This window comes from Lithobates pipiens, unplaced genomic scaffold (assembly GCF_037356315.1).
Source record: "Lithobates pipiens isolate NorthernLeopardFrog02 unplaced genomic scaffold, aLitPip1_a1.2 Scaffold_18, whole genome shotgun sequence".
Taxonomy (NCBI): Eukaryota; Metazoa; Chordata; class Amphibia; order Anura; family Ranidae; genus Lithobates; species Lithobates pipiens.
In genome coordinates, this window is record NW_027507758.1 from 137,573,155 (window position 1) to 137,585,389 (window position 12,235).

General features: G+C 37.7%; 1 protein-coding gene across 1 annotated transcript in view; it reads left to right on the forward strand.

Moving 5' to 3' along the window:
* Positions 1 to 11,561, forward strand: part of FNDC1 (fibronectin type III domain containing 1) — a 260,345-nt gene extending 248,784 nt beyond the window's left edge. The window contains exons 17-20 of the mRNA XM_077486174.1: positions 263 to 292; positions 847 to 1,008; positions 4,407 to 4,523; positions 9,047 to 11,561. Of these exons, the coding sequence (XP_077342300.1) occupies positions 263 to 292; positions 847 to 1,008; positions 4,407 to 4,523; positions 9,047 to 9,162 (425 nt within the window). The 3' untranslated portion in view covers positions 9,163 to 11,561. The remainder of the gene's footprint in view (positions 1 to 262; positions 293 to 846; positions 1,009 to 4,406; positions 4,524 to 9,046) is intronic.
* Positions 11,562 to 12,235: the final 674 nt, after the last annotated feature.

Consider the following 12,235-nt stretch of genomic DNA (forward strand, 5'->3'; position numbering starts at 1 on the left):
GACATCAGAAGCATTTTTTGCAGCATACCTTCTATTAATAGGCGATTTGGTAGAGCTGATAAGAAATCTGTTCAAGCGTTGACCATTTTCCTGTCTGGGAAGAAGATGATGCTGGCTTATGGAACACAAAATTATTAGCTCAATGTTTTAGGTACTTGAAATGGAAAATGGAAGATAGAATGCATTTAGCAGCCAAGCAAAAAATATATATATTTTGTTATGATTACTCATACTTTTTTATTTCCTACTTTCTCCCCTACAGATAATCCATTGCTCATTGTAAGACCTCCAGGTAAGTTTTATGTATGAATTAACAGAGGTAATGCCCAGTGACTATAATAACTTGGTATTTGAATAATGTATATGCCATAAAATACAGACACAACTGGCATTGAAATCCCTAAAAGGGCCAGTAGTAATTAGTTATATTAAACTGGACCTTTCTTTAATATTGAAGACATTTCACCACTCATCCAAGTAACTACTTTAGCTCTAATGAGTGTCAAGAACAAACCATAGCATCTTTGAAAATGCTAGCTACCTGCCTTTTAAGCTAACTCTCTAAGCATCTGTATTTTCAAAGTCACTGATGAAAAACATGCATGCAGATCAGAAAAGTTAGAGAACTGTACTATCATCTTCTTTGAATCAGGGCCAGTGACCTAATGCATTCAATCAAAAGGTTCATTATGACAGACAGGCAAATTGCATTTTCAGAAGGAGAGGTCTACAACTCAAGAATTCAGGTTCCTCTGAAGATAGATAACCTTTAAGTGGCATGTGTAATTTAATTGTGACAACCAGAATATCATGACAATGTAATTTTTCTTTTGATGTATCTTGAAGGTGGTGAACCCATTTGGATCCCCTATGCATTCAAACATGACTCAAGTTATAGCGGCTGTCATGGAAAGCAATATGTCAAACGCACGTGGTACCGAAAGTTTGTTGGGGTCATGCTTTGCAATTCTTTGCGATACAAGATTTTTCTCAGTGAAAATCTAAGAGGTAAGATTGTTTCTTTGTAAAAAGGTTTATTTTCATTACTAAAAGAGGAGTATGTTTTTTTTTTTTAGAATCATACTTACCTAGGGGGATGCAGCATCGATCTGATGCTGCATATGTCCCCCGCCAGCACTAAAACTGAGAACCGAGCGATCAAACACCGCCGATTGCTCGGTTCTCAGGGCTCTCTGCTCTGCTCCACCTCACTCACTGGAGAGCTGGGCTGTGGAGAGGGCTGGAGCGGCCGGCTCAGGCTCTCAGCAGCTCACTGAGAGCCTGAGCCGGGCGCTGGTCCAGGCATGTGGACAGATTCCAACTTCATTGTCGCGATCTTGCCCCAGACTGGCTTTGCTCTGGGATGTCAGCCAAAGCCTGCTGTCTGCTGAAAATGAATCCCAGGAGTGCAGAATGAACTGCACTCCTGTGATCCACAGGAGAAGTACAGCCAAATGAACCTTGGCTATACTTGTCCTTTAATAGAAATAAATGCCACACTTTGTTACAATTTTTGTGAGTAATGGACTAAAGCTAAACTTTAGACGTAAAAATGAATGCACCTCTGTATTCATTAATAAATCATTAACATGATATTAAAATCTTGTTTAAAAATAACAAACATTTTATACTTACCTGGTCTGTGCAGTGGTGTTGCACAGAGCAGCTCAGATCCTTCTCTTCTCGGGTCCCTCACTGGTGCTCCTGGACCCTTCCTCCTGCCGAGTGCCCCCACAGCAAGCAGCTTGCTATGGGGGCACCTGAGCTGAGCCACTGCTCTGTGTGCCTATTCAGATAGGGAGCCATGGCTCAGTCCTGCCCCCTCTCTCCTCCTTGGCTCACTGAATTTGATTGACAGCAGCATCATTCCCCAGGGACCTGGGCTAGTTAAATTTTACATACGTAACTGTGAGTGCTGGAGGTTCCGCATGTATAGCTGTGAATAATGTATTCTGTAATGTATGTAAGTGTGCACATTTATACTGTAGCTGTGGCTCATGTGCACCACAACAACAGGCATATTTTATTTTACTCTGTACATGTCATAATATATAACCTTCCCAAAGGGCAAATATGTCAGATTATTATACTGCACAACCGTATATATTGTATATTTAATGCAATACTGTGCTTACATGTACAGTAGAATTGATACTCAATGTTAAATAACATTATATAGCCCTAGTTACATCTACACAATTGGCATAGTGTGGTGGATAGTATGCAGCTGCATATATATGCACAACTGCTGCAATAACTAAGAGTTCAATCTCAAACGGGATTGTAGTTGAGCGAGAATGCATGTGGAATAGTTGCTGATCCACTCTGATATCAAAATGAGTAAGTAAGCTTTCCATATCTACTATGATTCCTCGTGTTGGAATACTCAAATGAAACAGACAACCTTCAGTCTGGAAAGATGAAAAACTAATATATCCTGACTGCTGATGGAAATGAGATCAAACTTGACAAAACTCAATTGGGGATCAGCTCTATAACTCCAACTATCTTGACAATTAAATTATGATGTACTATGCATGAGTGATATGTCTGTATATTTTCCTTGTGTGATGTTGAAACTCAATAATTTGTTGAATCTCAGTAATAAACAATCCACCACTGAATGTATGAAATGATGATATTGGTCCCAGCATTACAGTTCCATAAGCATCCTCTCACATAACAATAAAAGTTCAGCAGACAGCGCTAAAGCAGTCATGGTCATATAACTAGGATAAGTGAATGAAGGGCGCTTCTGGATAACAGCATAAGGCCTGAGAAAATGTCCACAAAGCAAAAATGAATATAAATCAGCCTTATGGATGTTGATTCAAATCACTAGGGCAGCACTCCAAGAGGGAAGCAAGGAACTCTGGAAAAGTGAAACAGAAAGAAGGCGCTTCTAAGTGCAGAAACATAAAGAGCCTGTTTTACTCTTACTTCTATTAAGTGTTTTTCATCTTTTAGCTATTAAAGATTTTTATGTTTCTGTACTTAGCGGCACGTTATTTTTTTTTCATAGTCATAGAACTGCAAATCATGCTATAACCATGGTGTTGTCTCCCAAAGCAACCACCAAACTCAAATGAGAATGTTGCAATATGTCTGTGCTTTGTGACTTACAAAGTTGCAAGGTAGTCAAAGCCACATACTGCATATGTGTGATATGAAATCACCTCTGTCATTGACTGTATATACTTCTATAGCAAGTATAATACTCATAGCCCTTACTGGCACCTCAATATCCATCATGATGCCAGTAGTAGCAGTAGTAGATTAATAAGTTCTTTGCAGATAGTCCCAGGATAAGCAGACAGGGTACTGCAAAAGAGTGTCTGAATTGCCAGCATGTGTTGAAATATACACTCTCTGATATAATCTCCTATGTGGCATACTTCTCTATCACACCTGGCTATCAATGGAAGCATCCATCAGAAGTCTCCTCTATGAGGTTGTCAAAAATTGGTGGGCAACATAAGCTGAAATAGGAGTCCAGGTCCCCAGCATTCTCTACTGGCCAATTTCACAGGAAGTATCAGCTGCTTCTTGGAAAGTGGCAACACAACATTTACAGTGTGCACTTAACTGAAATCTTAGACAGGCCATAGATGATGCACTTTTTTTTTATTCAACCAGTGGGTTTTTCTCTGGCAATTCTTACAGTAACATTTTCTGCAATGTATTATGTGGTTGTGGGGATAGGATGAGATATAACATTTGCATATTCTGAAAGCAGATACTATTTCTACGCTTACGTATCACAAAATTATTTTACAGCATTCTCTTGATAATTATTCTGATCGCCCCAAACTGGAAGAAATTATTACAGTATGTGTTATGTAAAAATGTGAATGTAAAAGAGATATGTGATACAAAAGGTGTTTGAACTAATTTGCATCTGATCAAAATGATCCCTTTTGCCTATAAAGAAAAATACTGTGGTAATTAATAATTTATAATTCCATAGCATTATACTCCCCAGAGACCTATGTACTTTATCTGGTATTATGGCAGATGTTAGGACAGCCATCTTGGGCACCCTCAGTAGAATAATTGTGCTAGGGCCAAATTTAGATATTAACAAATTAACTTACCGAAATGTCTTTGAAAACTGGTGCACCTAGAGGAAACCCATGCAAGCTTCATGCAGATAGAGTCCTACTTGAACCAAGGACCCCAAGGCCGCAATGCTAACCACTATGAGACATATATACATACCTACATCAATCAAGCATGTGGTCACTCTCTGCTGATATGAAAGTTATGTTTACATTCTCATTCCCCTTGGTTTGCTTTTGTTGTTTGCTCTCTCATTAACATCAATTGTGTCTATTTATCACCAGCTAACCTATAAACATCCCAATAATCACCAATACTGTCATCATAATGTTTCTTTTCTTTTCAAGACACATTTTACAGTATAGGTGACAGCTGGGGGAGAGGAGAGGATCACTGTCAGTTTGTGGATTCCTATATGGAAGGAAGAACAGATTCTCTCTCTGAATTTCTGCCTTCAATTAAAGGTGAGTGACACCACAGTCCACTTTACATCTATAAATTTCCAAATAAGTGACTCATAAAAAAAGGGATTTGTTTATCAGCACATGTCACACAAAGGTCCTGGAAAAAAAAATATAAAAATATATAAATTTATTAAAACATGAGATATAGCACATCATGGGTAATAAGTGTTAAAATTCAGATATTAGAGACATTTCTACCATTTTACACAGTAGCCAATACATTTCATACATTACTCAAACACATAAAGCAACATCCAGCAGTCTCCATGTTTCAAAGAATCCCTTCGCTTAATCAGAACCATGATGTCAGTATACAGTATGGTGATTTGATAAGTACAGGTATCCAAAAAACACATTTCCAAGTATGTCCGAAATAACATATATATATAGAGGCGATTCAGTTCGCATTGTGCGCTATATAAGTATTTCATTCATTCATTCATATATATATATATATATATATATATATATATATAAAACAACATATACTGTAGGTATAGAAAGTGATCATACATTTAATAGTACATTGAAAGTTATTTGAACCTATGCTCAAATATCTATTTATATGCATCAATAAAATCAAGCTGTGGTATTCACGCCTAAGAAGAATAAGGTCAGGCAAAAAAGTTAATATATCTGAACAGAGTTAAAACAAAAAAATGGCCACAGGAAAACTCTAATAATTCCCTGAGAACCCAAAAAAGAAACAGAAACCCAATGCCAAGAGACCAAAAGAGAAAAAAAAATAAACTATTACAATATAGCACAAACTATAGTACGAACAACATATAAACATATTATATAATAATATTAAAAGTTACCTCCTCAGGGATTAGGGTGAATCCTATTAAGGGCCAAAAAAGAAGGCCATCTGTTTTATACCTATGACTAAAGGCAAAATGCCTCTTTATGGATGTCTCTAAATTTCCACTTTAAAATGTATAAGCATTGTTGTATATAAGTTTCCACAAGGGGCACGTTGTTTTGGCCACATAGTAGGCACCACACGGATACAAAAGGAGATATATCACATCAATAGTTTGACAGTTTCTTGGGCTACTTTGATGTACTTCTGGAAGTATCTTTGTTACTGCAGATAAATTTGCAGTGAGCATATGTCCTACATTTAAATGTGCCATGCAGTAACCAATTACATGGGTCTTTTTTGGTAGTAGTTGTAAAATGACTAGGTGCTAGATGGTCATCTAAATTGCAAGAACTAAATGGTGTGCTGTTCTTTTAAATTAATATGACAATCAACTCTGAATTGGTTAACAAACAAGGTTGCATATGAAAATCAATAAAGTGAAAATGAAAAATGGTGTGCTGTTCCTTTAAATTAAATCAACTGTGATATTCAACTGTAAATGCATCAAATAATATACAGTTGCATTTCAATTTGCAATAAAGTGTAAGTGCTGAAATACTGTGCAAAGTGCAGTATATACAATGAATAAAAATAAAGTCCGCTGAAAAGGTGCCAATAAAGATAAAGTGCTGAGTGCTCCGCAAAACAATAACACTTCAAAGGTGCTCCAATGTGGCATATGGTGCCCCTAATTATAAGCAGATGGCCTCTTAACAAACCATGTTGATCTCGGTAACAGTGATCAAAGACAGCCTGGCCAAGTCCATAGTTTCACAGAAAGCATGTCTCAATATCATGATGCTGATGGAATCCACTTACCAGGATAACATGTATAAAAAAGGGAGAAGCCTCATAGCGTGTATCCATAAATATATTTATTAAAAGATCAACAGAATTGTACTTTCATTGAGACAAAGAGAACAAACATAAAAACAAGCTAGCTGTGGTGTCACCCATCCAGTCATCCACGATGACGTCACACGTGGTCTTCACCCAGCTCAAATTATTTTTGGTTTTGATTTTATTTGCTAAATGGTCATGGAAGGGAGGACCTTTTTTTTAAAAACAATGCTAGATCTTCTGTCAATACATATAGAAACAAAATAGCTGTTTTCTAAAATATTCCAATGTTTTGCCAGGATTATAGGAGAGGCAGGACTTTGGATTACTCAATTTCTTAATAATTCATGTCTTCTCCAATTTTTTATATAGTTGCAAATCTGGGGCTAATTGTAGCGCAACTATACTCATGTTTAACTATGTGTATTTACTATAGCCTCAGGCTAACAAACATGTCTGCAACTTTTTTGCTTTCATGTCAAAATCATTGTCTTTACTACAGTTGCATTTGTATCAGTTTTAAATCTTATAGATGAACTTAGGTGTACATGCCAACATATTCTTAGAGCATTATTACACCAGAGCCCATGCATAACATTTACAGTGCATTCACCAATGAAAGAGAAAAGAGTCCAGAGAAAGTGTGCATTATTTACAAAATCAGTAGAGAATGTTCATTTAGCAAATTGATTAAGATTTTTCACCGGGAGTACTCAAGCGTGTGGGGGGTTTTAAAAAACAAAAAACAAAGCATCTTTAGTATAATTGGATTACTAAACCTAGTGAATGTGTACTATTACTTTAGCCTTTCACCTCCAATAAACTAGTGGAGTTTCACTTAAAGGGCTTTGATAACTTTCTTGATGACTCCTGTTCTTGCTCATACTGGGGTCTTCTTCTGAATCTTTCCTGTCTGGCCCTGTTTCTCTTATCCAAAGAGAAAGTGATGGGAACTCAATGAGCGTGCAAACAAAAACATATTTTTGAAGACCAAGGTGCAAAATAATATTCTTACTTTATTAACCCCCCTGACGGTATTCCCGAGTCTGACTCGGGGTGGATTTTTTATACCAAAAGCGGTATCCCCGAGTCAGACTCGGGACTGCATCGCTGGATCCAGGAGGAGGTTTACTTACCTTCTCCCTCGGATCCAGCGTTGTCTCCCCACTGTACGAGCGAGCCGTGTCTCGCTCGATGCATTACATCGCCGATCTCCGTGCCCTGCGAGCGTTGCGACGCACGGGCACGGAGATCGGCGCCAAATTCAAAAAGTGAAACAAACAGTAAACATACAGTATAATGTAATCTTACAGATTACATTGCTGTATGTAAATATTTCACATCCCCGTTGTCCCTAGTGGTCTGCCCAGTGTCCTGCATGCAGTTTTATATAATAAAAACTGTTCTTTATGCCTGGAAACTGGAGATTGCCCATAGCAACCAAAACTGTCACTGTACATCAAAAATGATTTTAGACCAGCTAGAAAACAGCGATAATAAATTAGAATCACTCGCAGAATTGAGCGATATCGATTTGTGGGGAGATCCGTCATCAAATACTGAAAAGTAATGACAGTGACAATTCTGCAACTGAGCAAATTTCAGTGTTTTTGATTTGATTACATTATTGAATAATTTTTATTATTGTTATATTATTATTTGGTACAATTATTTATAATTATTTATTATATTATAATTTATGATTTAATTTTTCAAACTTTATCATACCCGGGATGTCTGCTAGACTCTGGTTTGGACAGATTTAAGAGAGTTATTCCTAAGAATTGCAGGACTACAATATAAAACGCCAAATTTTCATGCAAAATAATGGTACCGCTTTTAGCACCTAAAATCCGAAATAATCGTACCGCCAGGGAGGTTAAAATAGCCAGAAGAGGTTCTATTTTGACATAATTTACCCCAGACCCAGCGCTCTATCAAAGAGACAAACTGTGATGTGAAGTGATGTGCATAGTGGGGATGAGCCCGATGTTCGACTCAAACATCCGGTGTTCGCCGAACAGTGAACAATATGCGGCGCTCCTGGCAAATTTGAAAACCGTAAAACGCCGTTAAAGTCTATGGAACACTAACATGAAAAAACAAAAGTGCTAATTTTAAAGGCTTATATGAACCAAACCGGGGGGTGTTCGGCTCATCCCTAGTGGCTAGTGAAGAGCTTGTTCCTGCTGGCTCTTTTACTGAAGCAAGAATATTATTTTGCATCTCAGTGTGTGCCGTTCCTGTTGCTGGTACAAGTGATTGCTTTGGTGGAGATGAGACAGGCCAGCACCTGAGATGTGATTTTGGAGTGTGGAGCCTAATTTCATTTGGGTGGCATGTACAAAATATTTGTACGAAAAGGAAATAATTGTTACTTCTGACAATTTCTGATTGTAAAACTAAAAAATAAGATTATCTGATTGATAAAACAAAAAATAAAAAATAAATACATGAATATAATTTCTGACTGTGTAACTATTCATTGATGAACCAGAAGAGAATATGTCCTCTGTAGTGTAAGTGTGTGTATTAATAGCATTAGTAAACATGCTGGGGTTGATTTTACTAAAGGCAAATAGGGTGTTCATTTTCCAAGGGAAGTTTCACTTTGCAAAAGAGTAGTCCCCAGGGCTTAGTGAAGCTCTGCTGATTTCTATCATCCAATCACATGCAAGCAAAAATGCTGCTTTTAATTTTTATTGCACAGGGTTACTCCCTTGCAAATTGACCAGCCTGTCTGTCCTCTGTGTTGCTAAATTAGAATAGTATGTTTGTATATTTGTGATCTAACATAAAAATATATATTTTGCAGGTTATTATCGCCAATACACTCAGGAGCCTGTAATGTTTGGCCAAATAGGTTTTGGAACGCCTCATAATTATGTTGGTTGGTATGAATGTGGTGTGCCCATACCTGGAAAGTGGTAGTGGTTTTACCAAGAAGCTGGTGCTGTTAAATGGACATATTATACAATAGTGTTTTAAAGAACTATGCTGAAAGAAAAGGACAGAAAACCTTGACAGATCTTCAAGCATCAAGACCAAAAGACTAGAAACACTGTGTGAAACTGAAATGTGGTGCTGCTTTCAAATTGTCTGAGAAGCACAAGTGGAACCCTGCTTTTGTGATTAATGGAGCAGCCTGGGTACAGCCCACTTACCTTGAATCCCCCTTCAATCAGAGTACAAACTTTGTGTAATCATATAACTTGCAAGAACTGCCTAAGCTTGCTGTGCGTGCTTACTTGTGAGTTAAATCTTGTTTTTTAAATGGAAGTCTTTATCGTTCACCAGTGGCAGACCACTCTGCGCTTCAGAGTTACACGTTGCAATCACGCTTATGTTATTAGTAATCATCCATTATAGAAGAATCTACTTTTGAACAAGCACTCACTGGGCTATTCCTAAGGACAGTCTGAATTTGTTGTCTTATATTGTTGTCTCATCCTGAATTCATACTTGTGTGCACTAGTTAAAATGGAAAGAAATGGTTAAGATTCAGAGTGTTTTTTGAGTTTACATATTTTTGAGACCCTTAACACCTTTGCGCTTATAATGCAATTCCTGTTTATTCCAGGGCACACTTAGTAGAATGACCTTCACAGAGCCAAACTGAAAATACACACTGGGACATAAACACATTGAGGTTGATTTACTAAAGGTAAATTGACTGCGCGCTTTGCGAGTGTAGTTGCCCTCATTTTACCCAGAGCTTGTGAATGTGGCGAAGCTGTGCTGATTTCCATCATCTAATCATGTGCAAGCATAAATGCATCTTTTTAAAATATTTTACTTGCACCTGATTGAATGTTCTTTTCAAAGTGAGGCTTTACTACAGTCACAGAGGGGGCCCTAAAACTATTGGATAATGAGTAAGAAAACCCATATCTAAATTTAGGCAGTTATCTTTTGCGTCAATTAAAACTATCATTTTATCAAGTATGCCCTGGAAACTATTGGTTCTAAAGGGCTACTATGCATTTACAAGCAAAGTGAATTAAAAGTGTCCATATCAGCTTAATCTGCCTTCCTTGATGAACCTTATAAGCTCATGGCTAGGAATGAGAAAATCGACCTAGGTTCTGTTAGCAAACAGGTTCATGATTTTTACTTGCAGTTCCTAAACCTTGCAGCAAACCCCATTGAAGTTGACAGGGGTAAAATAATGTTATTCTGATTGTTCTGCAATTCTGGCTATTTCCAGGGCTAATAAGCAAGCTATTGACAAACAAAATGCATGGAAAACTTGGCACTTCTATGGAGAAACTTTGTGAATCCCAGTGATTCTCAGTTAACTCATAATAGTTACAATCCTGAACCTCATCCTTACTCATTGCTCAGACTCTGTTGGCGACTGAAGATTACTTTTGTGTAAGCCATAGAAGCAATTCTCATTCATCAGGCCCACCTATATCACTAAAGTACTAGCTCACACACATAGGAAATGATTTCAGAATACAGTCTGAGAATGATACACATTTTTATACACAAACTTAAGTTGTGAATTTCTAGCAGCAGAGAACTTGCAAGTTAAAAGTAACCAGGTGCCTCACTAGAACCTAGACAAGTAAAATGACCCACATTGGAACTTACATTTTTGCACTCAAGGGTAAAGTGGTATTTTAACCATTAGTTTTGAGTGCAACAGATACTTTAAGTGTTTTACCATCATCAGTCTATCCACTCTCAACAAATGTGGCATTACATCATGTGTGATTAATAATTGTTTAAAACCTGTGATCTGTATTTTAAAATGCATGGTAAAGGCTCACTGTATAGTAACATCATTCAGTTTACTTACTATCTAGAAAGCCTAACAGTGTTGTCAGTGGTGGCTGGTGGTATACTTTTTTGGGGGGGGGGAGCAGCAAACAATGCACCCACAGCCATCCCCCTAGTCGGTCGGGTCACCTGCACCCTCCCAGTCAGTTACCTCCCCACACCTACCCCATCTATGGTGCAGGAAGCACTTCCCTCCGGGCGATGGGTGGTGGCTTCCCCTGCATCTCCCCAGCATCATAATGGCCATGCCTCTCCTCCCTTACTCCTCCTAGGTCAAAAGGATCGCTTCCCCTTTCAGCCAATCAGGAAATGGGTCTTAGGACCCGCTTCCTGAAGGGTCGGGAGCAGAATCAGTGTGACAATAGCGAATTTTCATTTACTATTGTCACACAACTAGGTGGGCTCAGGTGCAGTGCTCTGCACCCCAAGTCCATCCTTTCTTAAAGCCTATTAGAGCCTCTACCTAAAAAAAAAAAAAAAAAAACCCTAATTGGAATCCATGTATCCAGTGCCCCACATGTAGATTAGGGGGCCAGACGCATAGATGGGGGGGGGGGGTTGGGGCGTGCCCCTGTGCCCTGCATTACAGGCCGCCACTGGGTGTTGTATAAAGATACAGTATAAAATAACTGATTCTTGTAGCTGGAATAAAACATTTATCTTTGTGTATCTAATTAAGACAGCTGTTGGGATTAGCATTCCAATATAACTTTAAGCCATTAGTCTCATAAGAAAGTGTGCTTTTCTGCTATTTATATTTTTGAAATAATATACTATATGACAAGTCAGCAACATATAATTATTAAAAACATTTTTTATTAGATTTCAAACTGGATTTGAAATCAGTTTGGTTAATATATAGGACAAATACATGACACCAAAGTAATGTATAACCCCAAGTGCTAATTTGTTATCTTTTCATGAGAAAATAATGTGCAATGGATAAGTAGGCTAGTTAATTTGTTGGGAAATGATTTTCTGAGCTAGTTGAAGGGCTATGCATAATTTTATCCCACTGAAAATTGCATTCTAACAACTTTGGATATACTTTGCAAAGAGAATGTCTTAGGTAATAGCCATTTTTAAAGGTACTATAATATAGCTTCCTATGCACTAATCTAAGCCATATGTGCCTTAGTTTTTTAATGTACCATCTGTGACTGTTCTCTTGTTCAATATCTTGTTGATAAACATTTCTATGCACCTCTACAGTGTTTGT